We start from the raw sequence: 21465 nt of genomic DNA on the forward strand, positions 1-21465 counted from the left end.
GCGAGGAGGCAGGGGCAAGCTGAGGGGCTGGCTCCACACATGCCAAAGGGGCGCAGCACGAAGCACAAAGGCTCTCCCATCCTGGCCGCTCCGCCCTGGAACGCAGCATAGGAACCACTGCCCAGCACAAATCTGTTCCTCATTACCCGTCCCAGCTGCTGACTGATCCCAGCTCCGACACCAGCCACTTGCTGCATGGCCTCAGACAGCTCGTATCCCATCAGCAGAGCAACTTCTGCATGGCTTCACCAGCCAGTGCAGAGGGGCAGGCCAGGGCCAGGCTGGCACCCACTCGTCCAGAGGTAATGCTGGAGTCAAAATCGTAGACTCATAGAATCACAGCCTGGTTTGGGTTGGAAGGGTCCTTAAAGCTCATCCAGTTCCAACTCCCTGCCATGGGCAGGGACACCTTCCACTAGAGCAGGTTGCTCCAAGCCCCTGTGTCCAACCTGGCCTTGAACACTGCCAGGGATAGGGCAGCCACAGCTTCTCTGGGCAGCTTGTGCCAGGGCCTCACCACCCTCACACAGAAGAATTTCTTCCTTATATATAACCTAAATCTCCCCTGCTTGAACCCATTCCCCCTTGTCCTGTCACTACAGTCCCTGATGAAGAGTCCCTCTCCAGCATTCTTGTAGGACACCTTCAGATACTGGGAGGCTGCTCTCAGGTCTTTACACAGCTTCTCTTCTCCAGCCTCCTTCCCTCTACCAACAGGCAGAGGAGGCTTCCAGTGAAAGCAGGGAGCAGAAATGTCTGCTTCGTGTGAGAAGAGCAGGAAGGCAAATGCAGGAGGATTCAGGAGAGGTGCTAGTGTACCCAGGTGACACAGATGCCTGGACAGATGAGCAGGAGCAAAGAACAGATGTGTCTCCAAAATATGTGTACCAGATACAACTAGACTGAACACCTTTCCAGACTTTTCCTGCATTTGTCTTCCCACTGTTCTCCATGAAAACAAGAGCGTGGTCAAAGCCCCTGCCATGCTTTGTGCTTGCTAGGGCCAAGTGGGAGGTGGGAAGCTGGGCTCCCATTCACCAGCTTCCCACTGCTTGCGCGTGTGTAGGCCATTGTGAAAACATCACGTGAGGGTGTCAGAAGTGCTCCAAAAACAGAGCAGAATGAAAAAGCACACAAGATTGCCCATGAGTCAACAGCACCATGCTGCAATAAAGAATGTAAAGCTGGCAGGTTCAAGGAAACAATTATCCTCTTGACTTTGTACCTGTGAGGCACAACTGGGCACTAGCTCCAATCTGGGGCTCCCCACAGGAAGATGGATTTACATCTACATCTACATTTACATCTACATCTACATCTACATCAGGGACTGCAGTGGTAGGAGTAATGGGTTTAAACTTAGACAGGGGAAGTTCAGGTTAGATATAAGGAAGAAGTTCTTTACTGTGAGGATGGTGAGGCATTGGCACAGGTTGCCCAGAGAAGTGGTAAATGCCCCATCCCTGGCAGTGCTCAAGGCTAGGTTGGACAGAGCCTTGGGTGGCTCATACATGGTCTAGGTGAGGTATCCCTGTCTATGGCAGGGGGGTTGGAACGAGATGATCTTAAGGACCTTTCCCACCATAACTATTATATGATTCTATGATCTACATCTACATCTATATTAGAGAGAACCAGCCTTAGGAAGACAAGGCAAAGAGGGGAGCTACCTACAAGGGGGCACAGAGGAACCAGAGCCCAACTCTTCTCAGAGACACACTTGGAAGAGCAAGAGGCAACGGGGGCAAGCTGCACCAGGGAAAATACTTGCTGAGCATAGGGAGAAAATCATTCTGCACAAGAGTGGTGTAGCCATGGCGGCTCTGGGACAGGGAGGTGGTGACACCTCTATCCTCAGGAACTTTCCAAACCCAGTGGGGCAAGGCTCTGAGATACCTGGTGTAGTTTTGCCACCAGCCCTGTGTGGAGCCAGGGTTGGACCACAGACCTCCCGAGCCACTTCCAGCCTAGAATCTACCTGATGCTCTAACATGAGTTGTGCAGTGGTGAGGTGGTGATTTGAAGATGACTGTGCAATGCTGTTGCTTAGCTGACTTGGGACATGGCAAACACCAACCTGTCACCCACAGCTTGACTCTTCCATCTAAATGGTGCCCCTGATACCAGAACTGCCTTACATCCCCTGCTGACTTCAGAAGTTCTGGTACCATGGAGAAACCAGAGGAGCTGAGCATTTGAGAAAGTAAATCACTGTGGAAAAACTCTGCAGGTTTAATGTCAGGCTTTAAGGAGAAGCCTGCATGCAAAATGACAGGTCTGCGATAGCCAGGGATGGGGTTGCTTATAGTAACAGTCAGAGGGTTGCATGTTCTGGGTTACATGAGAAGCAGTTCCTTTCGTTATGCTTTACTCTGTTCTAGAGGAGCAGAGGTTTGGGCACATGTGTTCATGGTTTGGCCTGGTTCTTGTGTTTTTCCACTGAAGCACTTGAGTATTTTTAGGCTGAAAGAGACAGCTCTGTGTTATGCTAGGATCAGCATGAAGGATCTGTGCTATGAAGAATCAGAGCAGCCCTGTGCAGGCACAATGCTGCTGTTGTCTCTCCCCATAAAGTGAAATACAGAGACTGGAGTATGAGAATGAAAACTGACAGAACACCTGTGGGGAAAGGTGTAGTAGGAGCCACCATCCCTGGCCACAACAGGGCTGGGGTTGAGGGTGGGAAGAGGGGGCTCCAAGCTGCTGGCTCGTGGCCTGCACACACATTAGCTGCTAGGCTCGGATAACCGTGTCGGACAGCATCAACCAGCCCCGTTTCCTGAAGCTGAGATGTCTACTTTTCCTCCTCCGGGAGGCTGAATGCCAGAAACCCACCACTTCCAGGAAAACAACCTGGCCCACACAACTTGGTGCACTGCCAAGGCAATTGTCTCTGCAGGGAACACTGGCACTGAGGTCCAGCACATAGAACACAGCTTGGCCAGCATGGTCAGTGGGATGCAAGGTAGCAGCTTCCAGAGGGACCAGTGCAAAGCTCTGAGGGCTAGGGGCTGTACAAAGACCCTGCCAAAAAGGACCTGTGGGTGATGGTAGATGCCAGGTTGAATACAAACCACACATCTACCTTGTGAGTCAGGTCTCCTTGAGGAGAAGCAGAGCCAGCAGATTGAAGGAAGAGCAATGCCAGCACATACCAATGCAGGATGATTCCTGTGATCTAGAATGCCCTGAAACAGACCCATTTGAACCACATCTTTGGCAAAGAGAGAGGAAGCATGGACATGGGAAGATGAGGGCTCCCAGCACTCTGGTGCTGTGCGCGGCTCCAGAGTTGTCGCGCCCTGCTGGCATCTTGCTGGCTGCTCCCCACAGCCTGGCCTAGTGGCAGCTACAGGCAAGCTTCTCGTTGGAAAGAATTTCACATTTTCCACAAACATCCTCAAAACTAGGAAACCCAGTTAGGCACAGTGAGTCTGAGAGGGGGCTGTGGCCTCGGGTGGGGAGGAACAGAGGGAAAACCAAACCAGAAGCTGCAGCAACCAGGACGTGCAGAGGTTCCCAGACAGCAGAGAAACCAGACCACAATGTCTGCTCCAACTCCAATTTATTGAACATTACAAAATACTCTGCATATATTTTCACATTAAAACAATATTCTTGCAAATAAGAGATTAAGTCTTGAGTCATATATGGTGCCCATGGCTACAGAAAACACTGACCCGGCTAGGGATTTAGTATGGCCCAATATCAGAAATCAAAACCAGAATAAGGCATACCAGGAATGCAAAACTATATAAAAACCTTTTAAAAACTTCATGCTCATCCAGTGGAACAGGTACCAAGCACAATAATGGCCTTTGTTGAGCCTTGCTGACAGCACCAGGGGGTACCACCAGCTTGCCTGCTCCACACTGGGCTCACTCACCCAGTACATCCAAGTATCCCCTTGTCACCTGCTGTCCCAGCACACCCCTGTAGCTGGAACAGGCAGTTATTTACCTGCTCTGGGGCATTACCAGCCCAAATCCCCATTCTTCCTTCAGAGGAGCTAGTGCCCAGCTGCTGTGCTGAGCTTTTGCATGCAGAGCAGCTTTTGGGGAGCAATTCTTGGTCTTTGGGGTGACACCAAAGCTGTTGCCACCAGGTCCCGCCAGCCTCTCAGGAGGGCCCAAGGGTGGCTGGGGGGTAGCAGGGACAGACCTTTAGAGATGCACTCAGTTCTCACCTATCACCCCTGTTCCTGATGTACATTCATACCTGCTGCTGCTTCACTCCTTGCCCCACGACCAGCCCTCCCAGCTGATGGGCCCCAGGCAACTGGAAAGACTGGGATGTGGGCAGGATGAATGCCAAGGATGCTGTGTAGGCAGCTGCCCCGGCAAAGTCTGAAAGCTGAACACAGCAGCTTTGGGAACACATCCAGGCCACAGGCGTGAGGCTGGCACAGCAGGTTGGCTCTAGAGGAGTCCCTGTGCATACAGGTTTACTGGTCCAGCTCCTCGTGGAGCCAGAGCCCAGGAGCACTGCTCCCAGTCCTGAGAAGGTCACGGCCCTGCCCATGTGGTACCTCCATAACCCAGGAATGCAGAGCTGCCATGGCAAGAAGCCCATCTCTGGCCTTCTGGGTGCACCCATGCATGCTGTGAGGAACCAGCACTATAGCCACCTTAAAGTCAACAGCTCATCACTGGGTGTGGGTGGGCTCCCATGCACCAGTGCCTCTCCCAGTGCTCTCTCCAGAGGTCTACTCATAGGTAGATTGGAGATCAGCTCCACCATGCTCCTACACCCATAAGCAGCCACAACCCATTAACCAGCACCCACACACCCCAGGGCAGCACAGCCACGGCAGGATGGAGTCCAGTTGGGATCCCGGCCCTAGGAGGAACATCTCTGCCCTCCCAGCTGCAGAGATACGTAGGAACCAGAGAGGAAGAATGAGGTTTCGGGTCTGGGTGGATGGAGGCTGGTACCTGCTGTTGTAGCAGAAATCCCAGTTATCTACCAGTTTGTGTCAATAGGTACATGGGCAAAGCCCACCCTGGAGTGCAGCTCTGGGAGGAGTAGTGGGTTCTCCTGCCACTCCTGGAGTTTATGGAGACTCACAAGCTTTACAATGCAAGACAGCAGAGCAGTCACAGACCATCCACAGCCCACAGGCCCTTCCCCGTGTGTACCCTCAGAGGTGGCTCGCCCTGTTGAACATAAGCCACCTGGGCTCCGCGGTGGGCAGCACCCTGCCCTGCTCCTCCGTGGCCATCAAGGGCTGCAACTCCTGCTGCTCAGCGCCATCGGGGCTGCTGCCACTCTGTGACCGCCCATTCTTAGAAACATGGCTGGGGAACTGGAAGCAGGAGCTCTGCTCCATCACGGCGGGACTCGTAGGCTGGGGTTTCTCCTCCAGCACAGGGCAGGCAAACCTCCTGTGCTGAGGTCCACTCTCGATGCCCGGCGGGGAAGCAATGCTCTCCAGCGAGGAGATGCTTTGGTTCCACGCCTTCTGCATATCCACTGGCACGATTTTGGTGGTCTCCGAGGAGATGTAAACAGCCAGATCAGCCTGGTCTCCTTTCCATGGCAGCTCCTTCTCTGCCAAGGTGGGCGAAGGTGGGATGATGCAGGGGCTGGGGCAGACATCCAGGCTGTCTGGGGATGCAGAAGGAGTGACAGTGAGATTTTGCACAGCTGGCGTTTTCTCCTCGGGCGCTGCAAACATTGCAGAACCAACCACCACCAAATGGCCAGCTGGCCCAGGCATGCAGGAGCCACCAGGGAGGCTCTGCCGTGCCTCCAGAGCCACAGAGAACAGGGATTCTCCCATTCATGCTCTGCTGACTTTGGGTTTGCCCAGGCAAAAGCAATTTAGTGCCCCAGGAAGGACAAGTTACCTCAACGGCAGCTGCCCTGGCATGGGAGCACCAGTGCCTACCAGAAGCTGTCTTTCCCTGCAGGACCTCATCGGTGGCTCGAGCGATGAACACAATCCCCTCGTCGTCCTCTCTCTCCGTCTCTGAGCTGTCACTCTCCTCGTCCTCTGAGCTGACCATCACCAGGACAGGAGCTGCAGCCAGATGGGGGGAGTTGCTTTGGAGGATGGGGCACCCTGTGGGGGAAGGACTGCACCCATGGGAGAAGGACTTGGTGCTCGTACAACCCCTGGTGCTGTTGTGCCACCATGCTGGCAGTAGGCGGGCACAGGCGGCTGCTCCCATCCCATCCCATCCCATCCCATCCCATCCCATCCCACCCCACCAGGTCCCCATGCAGGACTTGCAAACCTTGCCTGCCACCGGCCTCACCAGCATCCTGCCAGGGGACGTTTCTGTGCGTCTTATCATTGAGAGCCTCTCTGGTCACAGAGATGTTCTTCTGTGAAGGAAGAGAGACCATCTGGGACCTGCCCTGAGCAAACCCCTAACCCCAACCCAGATGTCCCTGCAAGACAGGGTAACCCTAGGGACCCAGCTTCTCACCCCAGCCAGATTCCTAGCCCTTAGGCATTGCATCTTCATAGCCCTACAATAAACGGCTCAGATGCAATGGCTTCAAAACCTCTGAATGAGAGAAGATACCTAAGGTTCAATTTAAGCCACGGGGCCTGGATCTGCACTGCTCTTCAGGCTACTTTATGCTGAGTGTTCTTGGAAAACAAACATGGGGCTTCCTCAGGGCTTGGGGCTGCTCTGACCAGGGAAAAGCTACCCCACAGCAGTGCTGGCATGGTGAGGACACATGGACATGTAACACCCACATGCTCACACACAGCATATGACAGGCTGAGAGAGCTGGGCTTGTTCAGCCTGGAGAAGAGAAGGCTCCAGGAGACCTTAGAGCAGCTTCCAGTGCCTAAAGGGGCTACAAGAAAGCTGGAGAGGGGCTTTCAACAAGGGCCTGTAGGGACAGGACAAGGGGAAATGGCTTTAACCTGACAGAGGGGAGATTGAGATGAGATCTTGGGAAGAAGTTCTTCCCTGTGAGGGTGGTGAGGCCCTGGCACAGGTTGCCCAGAGAAGCTGTGGCTGCCCCATCCCTGGCAGTGTTCAAGGCCAGGTTGGACACAGGGGCTTGGAGCAACCTGCTCTAGTGGAAGGTGTCCCTGCCCATGGCAGGGGGTTGGAACTGGATGAGCTTTAAGGACCCTTCCAACCCAAACCAGGCTGTGATTCTATGATATGCAGGACTGACATGAGATGAGGAGTTTTCCCCGCTGTCTCTGCAGCTGCTGATGCCCTTCAGCACCTCACCTACACCCCACTGTCTGCATCCTGGGGGAGGCCAAATCTCAGAGCTAGGAAAGGAGCAGGAGGTTGGGGAGTGCTTGCCTTTTTTCTGCCCTTTTCCTTCAGCCTGGCCTTACTCTTGGAGGAGCAGATGTTGTGCTTTGTGGACTTGAAGGTCTCCAGCCGCCTCTTCATGTTCTGCCGGAAGATTTCTTTGTCTTGGCGCTCTTGTTTATCTGGAGAGATGAAGTGACGGCTGTAGCTGGCCTTGTACTGGCCGAGGGAGAGGCAAAGAGACACAGGGTGAGCAGCTGGCCCCCCAGAGCATCCTACATCCCTGCTCCTCTTGTGGGTGCTGCTACCCTCAGGGTCAGCTGCACACCATGGCCAGGGAGTGCTCACCCGCCGGCGTGGCTTGTAGAGGCTCCCTCGCAACACATGGTGCATGGCAGCATCCTCCTTGTCCCGCCGGCTCCGCACCGTGTCGATCACCTGCAGGTCCAGGCACGCACCGCTCCCACTCTCCCTCCTGGGGGGAGATGGACATGGAGGGAGATGGAGATGGAGATGGAGTTGGCGGGACTGGGCTGCCTGCCCTCATCCTGCCAGCCCCCTGCCAGCCCTGGCACAACACATCCCCAGCGAAAAGGGAAGAGGTAGGGGTCCAGCAAGGTCTGCGCAGGGGTTTGGGGGGATGCTCGTACTCACAGGAGGTTTGTGACTGATGACTCTGAAATGGACGTGCGGCTGGGCATTGAGGGCAGCGCCAGCTTGGCAGCAGAGAACACATGTCCACCCTGGGAGATGGGAGGGCAAGGCTGACATCAGGGCAGCAAGGACTCACTGCGCTGGGGGGGTCCCCACCGCCTGGCCAGCAGGTACATGTGTGGCCATACATGGTGGGGCCACCACCCCAGGCCACCAGCTCCTGTTGGGGCCATCCTACCACCCAGTCCCCACCATATGTCCCTACCTGGTCGACGAAGCTGATAGCATCACGGATGTTCAGCTTGTAGTAAACGTCCCAGATCTCATCCCGCAGCCTGTAGGCAGATTTCCGCATCAGGAGCTGGCTCAGGTACTTCTTGTCAAACTGTTCCCACCTGCCATAAGATGAAGACACAGGTGTTTAGCACTCAGGGGTACCACAGCCAGGGACCCCTGCCCATGCAAGGTTGAGCGTCCAAAGCATGCCAAAAGCAGGCTGGGCATGCAGGACCTGGCTGTGCCCAGGGACATGCTGCCAGGGGAATCAGGAGCACAGGGGACAGGCTGACTCTTTGTCCCTGCCCAAGGGGAAGTCAGAGACCAGTGGGTCTGTGGGAGTGGGACTGGGGCCAGCGGCTGCCCGGCTGGAGCACTTCCCTTCCAGGAAACAGGCTTTTCTCATCCTGTTCCTGTCGCTGTGCTGCAGAGAAACACTGCCCAGGCCTTAACAGGACCAGTCCCTCCTCAGCACCCAGCTCTCCACCCATGGAGAGGCACTGGGCCATCGCCCCATGCCCCATGCCCCATCCCTGGCAGTGTTCAAGGCCAGGTTGGATGGGGCTTGGAGGAATCTGGTCTAGTGGAAGGTGTCCCTGCCCTTGACAGGAACTGGATGAGCTTTAAAGCCCCTTCCAACCCAAACCATTCTATGATTGCCACCACCAAGGGCACTGTACGGCCCCCCAGTAGCTCCAGCACAGGCAAGCAATGCCAGCTCCTGCAGCATCCCCAACCCCACCTGCCTGACCTCTCTCTGGGATGCTTTAGGTACTTCAGTCTGCTGCATAACAGCAGGCAGATGGTCCCTTTCCAGATGGACTGATGGATGGGCATACAGCCTTCTTGGTCCTACTGCCCTGCCTACAGCAGAGCTGTCCTCCAGTGGGGACCCTGCCATGTCCCCGTGGCTGGCATTTTGTCCCCCTTGCACCTGTGGCCGGCAGAGGATCCTGGCTAAGACACTCACTTGTCCCGCCAGTAATGGTAGCCATGGTGCCCCACAATGTCCTCCACTGCTGCCAAGATGTGGTCAAAGGCCTTGAGCGAGGAGAAGAAGGTGAGAGCAGTGATGAGGCTGCGGGTGCCCCGGGGGTGCCAAGGCAGTGCAGGGAGCCGGGCAGCCTCTAGCACCAGCACCTACGTGCTCATGCAGCTCCTCGTTCAGCGTGGGCTTGTGGTGGTCACTGCGCTTCACCTTCAGCCACGTCACCAGGGGTTTGATGGTGAGGCCCTGGAATGCAGGAAAAGGCAAGGGAAAGACGGGGAGGGCGAGAGGGTGAGTGGCTGGGGCAAGGGGAGCAGAAGTAGCAAGAAGTCCCTAAACCATGTCACTGAGGGACATGGTTTAGTGGTGGACTTGGCAGTCCTGGGGTAAAGGGTGGTCTTGATGATCTTAAAGGTCTTTTCCAACCCAGTTGATTCTGTGATTCTATGAAGTGACTGGGGACAGCAGCTATGCCAGCAGCGCATACCCTACCAACCCGACCCTCTGTGCCTGCAACCTTGGCGATGCTCCCATCCAAGGCAGTAACCACGTTATACTCCCTCAAGTCCCCCTTCCCCTAGGATTGCATCCATTCACCCTTGGGCTCCCCTTCCCGGGGTGCAGGGACTGCAGAGCCAGGGGCCATCAGCAGCTTTGTAAAGAGAACATTCTCAACACACTGTTGCTGCTGTTGAAGCCAGTCCCAGAACAAGAAGCCAATGGGGAAACAATGTGGGCCATGGCCCCACCATTGCAACAGTCACCACTGTGGTCCTGCACACCAACCTAGTGATGGATGAAGTGCCAGGAGGCACCAAGAACCAAAGGTTACTTGAAAAGAAGTACTTGCCCCAAGCACATATCCCCAGGCGTCCACCTGGCCCCTCAGGCCAGCTCTGGGACAAGAAGGCAGCACTGGAGAAGGTCACAGTGCCCATCCTCACCTGCACGATGACAGTGAAGAACACCACCACGATGGTCGTTGCCACAAAGTAGTCCTTGGCTTTCACCTTTGTCCTGTCCAGCAGGATGACCAGGGCAAAGGCCACGGCCCCGCGGAGGCCACCATATGACATGACCACTTGGTCGATCCTGTCCAGAGGGATGAGGCGGAAGCGGTTGAGCACACAGGTCTGCAGGACGACGCCTAGGGAAGAAGGAGAAGGAGAGCCTGGGGTGCTGGCAGGGATGCTGGGATGCTCCTGGAGATGGGGCAAACCCCAGCCAGGAGCCGTGGCTGGCCTCATGCCCCAGCGTTTCTTGGGAGATGCCACCTTTTGGAATTAAAAGAGCTGGGTGCTACTGGACAGAAGCACCGAGGGGCAGACTGACCCAGAGCTCTGAAGAGCAGGATAAAGAACAGGGTGCCCAGCACCAGTGCTGTGTCCCATGCCCATTTGGAGGTGTCTACAGCTGAGATGCCCAGAAACATGAAGATGATGGTCTCTGAGCTGCTGGCCAGTGTCTTCATGGTGTACTTGACTGTGGTACGGGACTTCTGGGAGATGTTGGCTTCCACGTACTTCTTGCAGCAGATCCCACAGAAGGTGACTCTGCAGAGGGGCAGAAGGAGCTGGCATGACCTTGTGGTGGGATGAGGAGCGGATCTGCTCACCACCTCTTGCTGCTCAGCACTGCACCCCAGATTTCCTGGACCCTCCCTCCATGGGATGCCCCGGGACTCACGCCAGGATGGAGGAGAGTGAGACCATCTCAGCAGCAAGGTACGCAACGTAGGCCAGGAGGAAAACGAACAGTGGCTCGATGATGCGCACGCGCTTGGTGAACCGTGTGATCAGGGCCAGGAGGAAGGCAAAGAGCAGCCCCACGGCTGTGCCCCCCAGGCTCACCAGGAAGAAAGAAGCTGATGGGGAGAGAAGACTCATCTGCACCAGAAGCAATCAAGCCCAACTCCTGTGCCTCCATGACCATACCATGCTGGGCTGGCCTTTGCGCTCCCACCCGGGTCCCCACCAAAGTATTCCTGGATGACAGCCAGGATGTGTAGATGAGGCCCTTAGTGACATGGTTCAGTGGTGGCCTTGGCAGTGCTGGGGAACAGTTGGACTTAATGACCTTGAAGTTTTTTTCCAACCTAGTTGATTTTATGATTATGATTCTATTATTCTGATTGTGTGACCACTAGGATGGAGAAGGCAGAGCTGTGGTGCTCACTGCCACAGAGTAGGACAGCACCTGTGCTTGCCCCCAGCACTACCATGCTGGAGGAGAAGGTGGAGGGGCTGGTGGGGCACATACTCACCTACCCCCTTCACGTAGTCTGTGGCATGGATGTGTGCCGGGCCCAGCTCCACAAAAGAGTTGAAGACCTTGTACAGCACCTGCAGGCAAGGCAAATCCCTTGGGGAAGGCAGGGTATTGTCCTGCCTTGAGAGGGACAGCACCCACGGACAGGATGTACCCTGCAGCAGAGGCATCACCCACCACAAATCTGCCAGGTAACACAGCTCATCTCGACAGGCAAAGTCCCATAGGGCCAGGAGAGAGGAAAGACCAAGACGGCATGGGGCTGCCCCCTGCTTGGGGATGTCACCTGCATCCTCTGCCTATCCTGGGGGGCTCCGGCGCCCTGGCCCACACCTGCCTCCACATTAGGGTCCCCCAAGGTCCAACTCACCACGGTGACAGCATCATTCAGGAGAGACTCGCCAAACACGATGATGAAGAGGGTCTCATTTACATGGACCTCTTCAAAGACAGCCAGCACTGCCACGGGGTCCACAGCTGAGATGAGGCTGCCGAAGAGCAGGAAATCCATCAGCCCAGCTTCAACGCCTGGATCTGCTAGGACAGAAGGGCAGAGCTCAGGCAGACCATCTGCCCCAGAGCCCCTCCCACCAGCCTGAAACAAGCCAGTTCCTCATCTGCTCCTGGTCATTTGGCTGCAGCATCCCACCTTGGGATGTGGTGGGCTGAGCCTGGGAGTGCTCCCAGACCCCTGGGGTCTCACAAGCAAAGTGGGGCTCAGCACATCCTTGCTGCAACGTGAGAGCAGTAAGGTTTGGATGTCCCCCTTGCACCCAGGTGCATCACTGCCCCTCCAGTAGGTATGGACCAAAGGAGGCTTAGCAGCCCCACCTCAGGTCCAGGCGTCAAGCGGTTCCTGGGGACTCAGGAGAGCTCAAAACACAGCCCAGGCCAGCGAGGGCCAGTGGCTCCAGCCAAGGACAGGGAACACAGCAGTGAGCCAGCAGAGCTAGTCAAGGTCTGGGACAAAAATAGCAAAGACATGAGTCACCCAGTGCCAAGCTGGACCCGTTTGTCCTGCATGCTTGACGGTCCTGCCAGAGCACAGTTCCCGGGATGCCAGGACCCTGCTCCTGCTGTAATTCCTGGGAATCCATGGCAGGGCCGGGCAGTGGGCTCTGAACTTGGGTGTGTCCATCTTTTGGGTTGGGTGATGGGGATGGTTGGTTGGGTTGGGGATGTGGTCTAAGCTGAACAGCCCTGTACACACCCATGAGCCCGGCCCAGTGCAGCCCCCAGAGCGCAGTGCCAGTGGTGAAGGAGTTCCAGAGCGTGCCCATCACTGCGTAGGTAAGGATGGCACCGATGTTGTCAAAGAACAGCCGGCTGGGCATGAAGTAGCCCGAGTCGAGCACGATGGGGGGCAGAAGAAAGAGGAAGAACATGTTGGGCTCCAGCTGGTACTCAGCTTTCTTCGCCACAGCCAACACGATGCCCCCCAGGCCCAGTCCCAGCAGGATGAGGAGGCAGCTCTCTGGGACGATGGATGTCACCTTCCTTGACAGGTGGAAAACTAGAAGGAAAGGAGGAATGAGAGCATCAGCTAAATAGGCAAAACATCTACAAGCTTCACAGAAGGCTTGGCTGGCATATGGCAGACCCCAGAGAGGACAAGGGAGCAATTAAGGCTGCTTTGTGGCCATGTGTGCGCAGACCTTCCAGCTAGCTCCCAGGTCAGGATTTCAGGTCCCTGGCCTTTTGGGATCTCCCTTTCCTCCTCAGCCGCTGCCTATAAAGCCAAGCAGCCAGGCATTTTGCTTTGCTTGGCCTCTGGTATCTGCCCTTAACGGATCAAAGCAGCCAGTGAGCACGCTCACAGTGTCACAAGCAATGCTGGCTGCTGTCCGAGACATCCTGGTTCACCGGGACACACTACCCCACTCAGAGATGAGGATGCTCAGCTGTGGTGATGGGGTGACCTTGTTTGCAGCCATCTGAGCAAGCAGAGGGAGCATGCAAACCACTGAAGCACAAGGCAGTCTCCATGCCCTCAGCACCAGCTAACCTACCTGCATGCAAAAATCAGGCACACAGGAGCTGCAGATCTAGAGATCAGTTTATTCCCTGCAAGGTTTGGACCGAATCTTAAGCTGCCACGGACCAGGATATATTTTTAAAGCCTGCAGGCTATGTCCTGGTATTCATCCATCGGCAATATGGCAGTGAGCCTGCAGCTCAGGCACAAGCCAGCAAGATGTCACACCAGATAGCACAGGGCACTCATTCCTCCAGAAACGAGTCCCCAAGGCCAGGGCATCGTGTGTAATCACAAATCATTCCAGCTTTCAGGTGGGCAAGCCCCCATCCCTGAGGATTTTTCCTCCCTGGTGTAGAGTGCTGTATTTTTGGTACCCCTCAAAGGGCAGTGCTTGGGGCAAGGCTGTTGAGGGTCACAGCGGTTTTGCCCCCCTCATTGTTAAGTTCTGCCATTCATCCAGCCCACCTCTCTAGCATGACTTGCCCATCAGATGAAGAAACCTCCTTCTGGGCATTGGGTTCCAGAGCCACCTCTGTCCTTGAGCAGCCAGCAGGTACAAGTGACAACACGGCAGCCTCTGAGCCATCACTTGGCTGCAAGCCCAGCCCTGCTGTCAACGCAAAACCCGGTCCCTAAAGCCCTTTAGCTGGATTAGAGGTGCCCATTGCTTGTGCCAAGTCATCCTGCCAGAAGGAAAGCTGTGTCGTGGTCACGCACCAACCCTAGGTCACTCAGCTTCTTCCCTCCTTAGGAACCGCCATGGACACACCACAAGTTCTGCATAGCCCAGGGTCCTGTCTCCAGTGCCGTAGACTCAGAGAGGAGCCCAGGAACAGGCAGCACTTCATCAGCAGGTTTCCATGCCCTTTGAACCTGTCCCAGCTCTGCTCTATCCTTTCTGGGATGGGTCCCAGAGTCCCTGAGATGCAGACACCCTGGGAACTGAGGCCATGGTCTCCTGTTCTTCCCTTCTCCTTTCCTAACACCCCTTAGTTGATTTGCTTTCCTTTGCTGCAGCTGAGCACTGAATTAGAGGAGATAATTCAACCTCAGAGATATGGTTCTTAACCAGAGACAACATCTTTGAGCCCACCACCAAACCTGGAGGCTAAGGGCTGCTTTTCCTCTTGCTGAGACCTTCTCAGTGACCAGCACTGCTTGTTGGCATGGTGAGCCATGTCCCTGTCATCCTGGTGATCTCCAGCACTGCTTCCCTGCCTTAACACACCGGGAACACTGCCACAGCCATGAGCAGACGGGCAACCACCTCAAGAGGAAAGAGCTGCAGAGCACCCATGGCCAAGCCATGGCTCTGCGGCTTGGCTGCAGAGCCTGAGGCATCCCCCTTGCCCCCAACTGCCTCCACTTGATTCAGCCATGGAGGCAGGAGCGATATGGACGCTACAGCCTTCCCAGCAAACCCACAGCCTGGAGAAGGGCTGGCTGAGCTCCAGTCCAGCAGAATTCCTGCTAAATGACCACAGAAGCCATGGCAGAGCCCTGCTCACCCCACGCAAGCCCACCAAAGGCAGCGCTGGTGGGTGCACAGTGCCTGCAGCACGCTGCGAAATCACTTCCCACCCACGGGAACACAGCTCCCAAGTTTTCCAGAAAGGAACATAGCGTCCAGCTCCTTTCTGCACACTTGGGAGCATTGCCAAGATGCCTGCTTTGGCAACCCATCTGCGCTCCCCATGCTGTGGAGGTATGCCCTGCCTGGCTGGAGAGACCCAGGAGAGCCCACAGAGATGCTATGGGGACATGGCTCCTGGCTGTCATCCATCATTCCTTCCCCCAAGCCAAAAACTTGGGCAAGGAAGGGAGCAGCATTGATGAGAAAGACCCTGCTTGTTTAAAAATCCCCTGGCTAAGGGGGAATGCTGCCATCCTCCCAAGTGAATGTCAGCACATGAGCTCCTTTGTGCCGTGGGGAGCAGCCAGCAGGGATGGATGGAATGAGCTCTAATTTTACACATGCTAGTCAAGGATTTCAGCAATAAAGGTTCCCACAGCAACAGTAACTTAGCCACACGTGAATTAACTTCAGAGCCATAATCCACTCTCAGGCATTCATAATACAGAATTTGCCATTGGGAAGACTCGAGTCCAAAACCCGCCTCTGTTCCTTTGGTGCTGGAGAAATGGTGAAACCTAAACCAGGGTTTAGGTTTCACCTAAAATGGTGAAACCTAAACCAAGACATGAGCACCTGGGGACAGAGGTGGTGGTGCAAGGGGAGAGGATTGTGACGCATGGGGATGCTGCTGGGTGGAGAAAAGTCACCACCATTTCACCTTAAATTCAATGGCAATTCAGCCCTTAACTTCAAGGGTAGCCAAATTCTGTCCAAGGAACATCATTAGGTGTTCAAGGCCAGGTTGGACGGGGCCTGGAGCAACCTGCTCTAGGGGAAGGTGTCCCTGCCTGTGGCAGCGGTTGGAACTAGATGAGCTTTAAACTCCCTTCCAACCCAAACCAGTCTGGGATTCTATGATTCCGGCAAAGCCCTGCTTATGGGGCAGCTGTGGGCGAGGAGCATGTTTGGAGCAATGCTGATCACTTCCCTCTCCCCTCACCCCATTCAAGCAGACATGTGCTCTGACCAAGGACGGAAAAGGCAGCAAAGCCTGGATGATGCCTTGCTGTGCAGGAAGGCAACACCCAAACCATCTTCTCCCCGCCCCGGATGTTTGCTGGCTTGGGGCACCCTGGCACCGTGACTGCCTCGGAGAACAGAGACCACAGTGTCATTTCCCTATCACCCAGGCGCAGGGCCACTTCCTCCCCTGCAGTCACAGGACTGTGAACTGGCAGACCAGTGCCACAGCTCCAATGGCTCCTCTGCGCCAGCCTACACCCAGCGTCCACGGTACTGCAGCCAGCACTGCCCCTCTGCTCCCCAGCATCCTTCACCCTGGCTCCATCTCCTCCCTGGATTCCCATGTGCCATGGGGACCATGTGTACCACCTCCAGGGACACCAGCTGCATGGTCCCGTGCCGGGGAGCATGAGAGCCTGAGGCTATGTGGATGTGGAGTGACCTACTGGAGGGGACTGCCTGCAGCCCTGTGCCCAGGTCTGGTGTCACTCCTGGCGCCAGGCTCCCAGTATCCATTGGACACACTGGATGCACTGAGCCAGGCAGCCCAGAGCTACTAGCCATTGGGGTTTGTCTCCCAGATGGAGAGTGGCCATCAGCTTGCCTCAGGCCTGGAAGAGCATGGCAGGGTTGGGGACTTGGGAATAGCCCCAGCTCACGTCCCCCCCAGCATCCCTGCTGGGACAAAGGCAAGGGTGGTGATGGGAGCACATCAAGGGAAACCCACATAGGGAGCAGCTCCGGGGAGACATTTGAGAGAATCAGATAAAAGCCAAGGAAAGGAATCGTCTCTCTGATCTTCTGCAGGTAGGAGGGATGCGCTCGGCAGCTGGAGGTGGCAGAGCTGAAGACAGAGGGTTATGGTTTTAAGCCTGCGACGCCCTTTAATTCATTCCTCTCGATGCTTTAGATCTCCCTTGCGAGAAGGCGAGGAAGGAGAGGAGTGCGAGCTGCACGGCAGTGGGTTTGATGATGCTTGGGACAGGCAGAGGCCAGCTGGTGGTCACAGTGGAGGCTGAACCCTGCGTACCGAGACCTACTGCTGGTCCCTGGCTGCTCAAAGTCTCCCCCACCTAACTCTGAACCCACATTTCATCAGCCAGCTCCAAACTATGAGGGTGCCTGTGCCCCCTGCCACAGGGGCTGTGCCCACAGTGTAGCCCCCAAGGAGGAAACAAACCTGCCTCAAGGTCACAGTCTCGTCCCCTGGGCCCAGCTCAGGGGCACTGTTGGGGACGAGCCCTCTGGGGACCCTGGTCAGCACCCACACACGGGCATCCCCTCGCCAGCACCCAGGGTGCAGGGGGGGCACAGCCCTGCAGCACCTCACCCACCTCCTCCTTGCACCTTCCTCCTCCTCCTTGCCTCCCTCCATTTGCATGGTCCTGTGCCAGGGAGCACAAGAGCCTGCGGCCATGTGAATGTGGAGTGACCCACAGCAGGGGATCACAGGTAAAAACCCATCCCCAGGCTTCTCGGACACGTCTTGTCTGACACCGGCACCACTGGATGCACTTCCTGGGGCTGGGGCGAGATCAAGCAGTCTCCAGCCCAGCTGATGGCATGCGCTGTGCCAGTCTCTGGGGCACGGGACATTTTTTGGGGCATCTCTGCTCAGCTCTTCCCATGAGCCCTCCCCCTGTGCCCACCCATCCATCCATCAATCGCAGGGAAAACGGGCCCGGACCCCTGCGTTGTTCCTCCGGCTGTTGCCTTCCTTCCCCACGGAAGGGGACGAGGGATGAGCCGTGGGGTCGTGCCGGGCACCGCAGCCCAGCCGAGGATGGTTGGTCAGATGATGGTCCCCATTTGTCCCCATGACCTGTGTCCTGGGATGCAGTGACACCCCTCACCCCGCATGCAGGGATGTCGTATCTCACCCTGCCCTCCCGCGATGGGCGCAGCGGCTCCTGGTGGCCCGGTGGCCCGGAGCTGGGGAAGTGGGGGAAGGACGGGACACACGGACACTCACCGATCTTGGCCAGGCTGGCCACTAGGATCCAGGCGGCCACCAGGCAGGGCGCCTGCACCTCCCGCCACTGCCACCGCAGCAGCTCAGCGCCCGCCGGGGCGGCGGGGCCAGGGGAGGCCGCCAGCGGCTGCATGGCCGCATCCCTCCGCGCCGCTCCTGCCTCTCCCCGCCGCTCTGCCGCGATACCGGCCCCCGCCCGCGTCACGCGCACGTGGGGCCGCGCCGGGCCGGCCCCCCCCTCCGCCCCGCGCCACCGGCTCCGCCCGCCGCTCCCCCCCCCGCCGATCCTCCCGGTACTGCACACCCCGCGCATCCCGCTCCGACCCGGCTCGACTGCACCCCCCGGTGTCCGCCTGTGCCGGCCTCGGTCCCCTCCAGTGTCCCTGCACCCCCTCCGGTGTTCCCTTGCCACACCTCGGCTCCCCGCGCCGGCCACGGTCCCCCCCCGTATCAGCCTGATGCCTCTGCACCGGAGCCGGTACCCCCCTACCCGGCCAGTGTCCCCGCCCTGGACCCCTGCCCCATGCCAGACCCCTGCCCCTCTCCTCCCTGCAACTTCCCCGGTGCCACCCTAATCACCCTGGTGCCCGCTGCTCCACTCCTCCCTGACACCACCCCTGTGCCTCCTGCATCACGTCAGTGCCCCGTGCTCTCCACTGGCACCCCTGCTCTGCCCAAGTCCCCTCACCCTGGCTCAGCCCACCTGCACCAATCATGTTCCCAGTCTCCCTAGCGCCCCTCCTGCTGCCAGCCGAGACCACCCATCCCTGTCCCAGCCGCTGCCTGAGCATCAGCCTGGGAGCATTCTAGAGGGGTACTCCTCCTCTCCTCAGCCCCTCTCAGACACCCCTAAAAACTCCCACTTGCCCACCGACCCTGGGCTGTCCCCTCTGCTTCAGGAGGTGCCCCATCTCCCACACCCCATCCCTGCGGTCCCAGATCCAGGGCCTCATGGCCTGAGGGGGCAGTGAGGGATGTCTGACAGCCCGGGGAGCAGTGGTGCTGCCTGGCAGGGGGCAGGAAGGCACACTTCATGGGGACCCAGCTCTGAGCTGCGTCTATGTGTCCCTGGAGCATGGACAAAAGCACACCTTGGCCACGCAGGCGCAGGAAAGGCCTTGCAAGGGCTGCACTGAGAAGTAGCTGCCTCCTGTTTCCCTTTTAAGTTGCCAAAGGTGTAATTAAATCCCCCTTTGCCTTGCCTCGTGCAGGCTGGTCCTGCCCTGCTGCCCTGGCCTCTTGAACCCAGCCTGTGCTACTGCATGGGGGTCTCTGCAAAGCTCCCCCAGCCTGTTCACACCTCGCTCCTACTCGGAGCCCAGGCTGGAGCCATGAGTGAGAGGAACACTGCTCCACTATGTTGGGCTATTGGCACTGCCCAGTATGCCATCAAAAAGAAGGTCAAATCACCTTTGCTAAAGCTTTTCCTTGCAGGGTTGTGCTTTGCGCTGAGTCCAAGGGAGATGAAACCTGCCTGTGTGCCCACCACTGGTGCAGCTGCGCTCCTCCTGGGGGTCCTCCGGAGGGTCCCAGCTCCCCTTTGCATCCTCCTTTCCAAGCCCACCATAGAACACTACCCTGTCCATTTTGTATGTTCTCGTTAACATCAACACCCTGGATGCGCAACACCCTCGTTTGCATCAACACCGGCCTTGGAGGCACCGAGCTGGCCCGCTGCCCCTCCGGCTCTGGGGTGCGTAAGACCCACCGGCACCCCGGAGCCCCCCCGAACCCCACGGGGCCCGCTGGAGCATCCCCCAGATCCCCCTGGACCCCCCCGAAGCATCCCCCAGAGCATCCTCTGGACCATCCCCTGGACTCCTCCGGAGCATCCGCTGGAGCATCCTCTGGACCATACCCCGGAGCATCCCCGGATCCCACCGGAGCATTCCCTGGAGCATGCCCAGGAGCATCCTCCGGAGGATCTCCCGGATCACCCCGGCTCCCTCTGGAGCATCCCCGGGAGCGGCCGGGTGGCCGCAGGAGGGCGCGCCGAGCCCCAAGCAGTCCATATGGGAGAGGGCGTGGCCACCAGAGGGGTGTGTTCTGTGGGCGTGGCTTCGGCTGGGGCGTGGCCTCCCCCCCGCGGCGGTGGCGGAGCGGCGGCGTCGCCATGGCGGAGGCGGTGGTTCAGTGCCGGATCCAGTACCTGGAGGACTCGGACCCCTTCGGCTGCGGCAGCTTCCCGGAGCCACGGCGAGCCCCGGTTTACGCCGTGGTGGAGGCGCTGTCCCTCGGGGCGCAGCTGCCCGCGCTGCACCGCCTGGTCGGGGCTCCACTGCCGGTGAGGGGGAGCCGCGGGCGGGCGGGGAAGGCACTGGGCAGGACGCCGGGCTGGGGTCGGGAGTGGGCTAGAAGGAGCGCGGAAGAGAGGGGAGGGGAGGGACGGGGCGGTGTGCCCCCGCCGGAGTACGGGCAGCGCTCCCGGTGTGAGTCACGGCGAAATCCGTGAGCCCTCTGAGGGAGATGCCAGTTCTCGGCCGGCACCGGATGAGTCGGCGGGGAGGAAGAGAATGTGCTTGCTCAGAGCAGGCAGGAACCTGGGCAGGGGGAAGCAGGATGAGGGCAGGCGTCCATCCCCGACTCGTCGGGGCTGAGCCAGGCAGCGGTCTCCTACCCCAACATCTCCCTTTCACACCCATTACCAGGAGTGGAGCTGAGCCTCGGCGGGAGCACACCAGCTCCCTGACACCGGGGGGACCGGGCCAGCATCCCCACTCACTGCAGCACGTGGGCTTTGGGGAGGTGCCGGTGGGGCCGGAGGACCCGCAACCCCTCACCCCGCCGGTCCAGCGGCAGCCTTTAGCGGAAACTCGTGCTGAGCAATTTCCTCCGTCCAGGAGGAAGGCAGGAGGCCAAACCCAAAGCAAGGCTCCGTGTCTTGCTTGTGTGGCCTCAGGCTCCAGGCTGGGTAAAAGAGCCTAGGGAGCAGACGAGTCAGGGGACCTTCCCTCTGGAGTGTCTTATTTGGGTGATGCTGTCAGAGCATCTTTTACAGCGTGGGGACAGGCTTGTTTTCCTCATGAGTGTGGGACCAGCAGAGCTTTGGCAATGGTTGAGCATCTCTGTCTTGCAGCACGGTAGGAGTGCAGGCAGGAACCCAGGCAGGCAGGGGCAATGTGCCCTTCCCGGAGCTGGAGAGGGCAGATGGAGGCATCAAGAGGGGGAAATCAGCTCTGTGTGCCTGGCACTGAGCTTGCTGCCCTGCCAGGGAGAGGGGATTGCTGCGAGACTTTTGCCTGCACCACAAAACCTTCCCTTTAACCCACTTTTCCTTGGAGCAAAGCGGCAGTGTCTCGTGTCATCGTCATCATGGGATTTTTAGGCAGTGACTAAATGGAGTTTGTTTGGGAACAACCAGCCCCGAGCCATGACGAATGGAGCAAACTCAAATTTCAGGCGTGTGCTCTCCTCCTGGGCAGGAGCTGGCTGTAACGGGATCGCCAGCCCGGGGTGCTGTGTGGTGGCATGGGGGGGCTGGATATGGCGTTCCCT

The 21465-nt window shown here is 57.7% G+C and overlaps 1 protein-coding gene across 4 annotated transcripts; it reads right to left on the bottom strand.

Moving 5' to 3' along the window:
- Positions 1–3546: 3546 nt before the first annotated feature.
- SLC9A5 (solute carrier family 9 member A5) lies at positions 3547–18151 on the bottom strand. Of its 4 annotated transcripts, none has more exons than XM_030470768.1 (16): positions 17971–18151; positions 12632–12934; positions 11792–11955; positions 11417–11495; positions 10840–11017; positions 10486–10706; positions 10098–10300; positions 9310–9399; positions 9136–9206; positions 8155–8284; positions 7890–7978; positions 7584–7710; positions 7284–7454; positions 6261–6330; positions 5891–6022; positions 3547–5607 (listed from the first exon to the last, which is right to left on the bottom strand). In XM_030470768.1, exons 1-16 carry the CDS (start codon positions 18101–18103, stop codon positions 5141–5143), a joined length of 2628 nt encoding a protein of 875 aa, XP_030326628.1. In that variant the 5' UTR covers positions 18104–18151; the 3' UTR covers positions 3547–5140. The 4 variants fall into 4 exon arrangements, with proteins under 4 accessions (XP_030326628.1, XP_030326627.1, XP_030326629.1 ...); XM_030470767.1 differs by having other exon boundaries at positions 6240–6330; XM_030470769.1 differs by lacking the exons at positions 12632–12934; positions 17971–18151 and adding an exon at positions 12253–12374 and having other exon boundaries at positions 6240–6330.
- Between the last annotated feature and the right edge of the window lie 3314 nt (positions 18152–21465).

The sequence above is a fragment of the Strigops habroptila genome, chromosome Z (assembly GCF_004027225.2).
Source record: "Strigops habroptila isolate Jane chromosome Z, bStrHab1.2.pri, whole genome shotgun sequence".
Taxonomy (NCBI): domain Eukaryota; kingdom Metazoa; phylum Chordata; class Aves; order Psittaciformes; family Psittacidae; genus Strigops; species Strigops habroptila.

Coding starts and splice junctions, on each gene's coding strand:
- SLC9A5 (XM_030470767.1), bottom strand. CDS start 18,103: ATGCAGCCGCTGGCGGCCTCCCCTGGCCCCGCCGCCCCGGCGGGCGCT. Junction 6,331..7,283: donor AGGAAAAGGGCAGAAAAAAG/GCAAGCACTCCC, acceptor CTTCCTTCACAG/AAGAACATCTCTGTGACCAG. Junction 6,023..6,239: donor TGAGGCCGGTGGCAGGCAAG/GTTTGCAAGTCC, acceptor ATCTGGCTGCAG/CTCCTGTCCTGGTGATGGTC.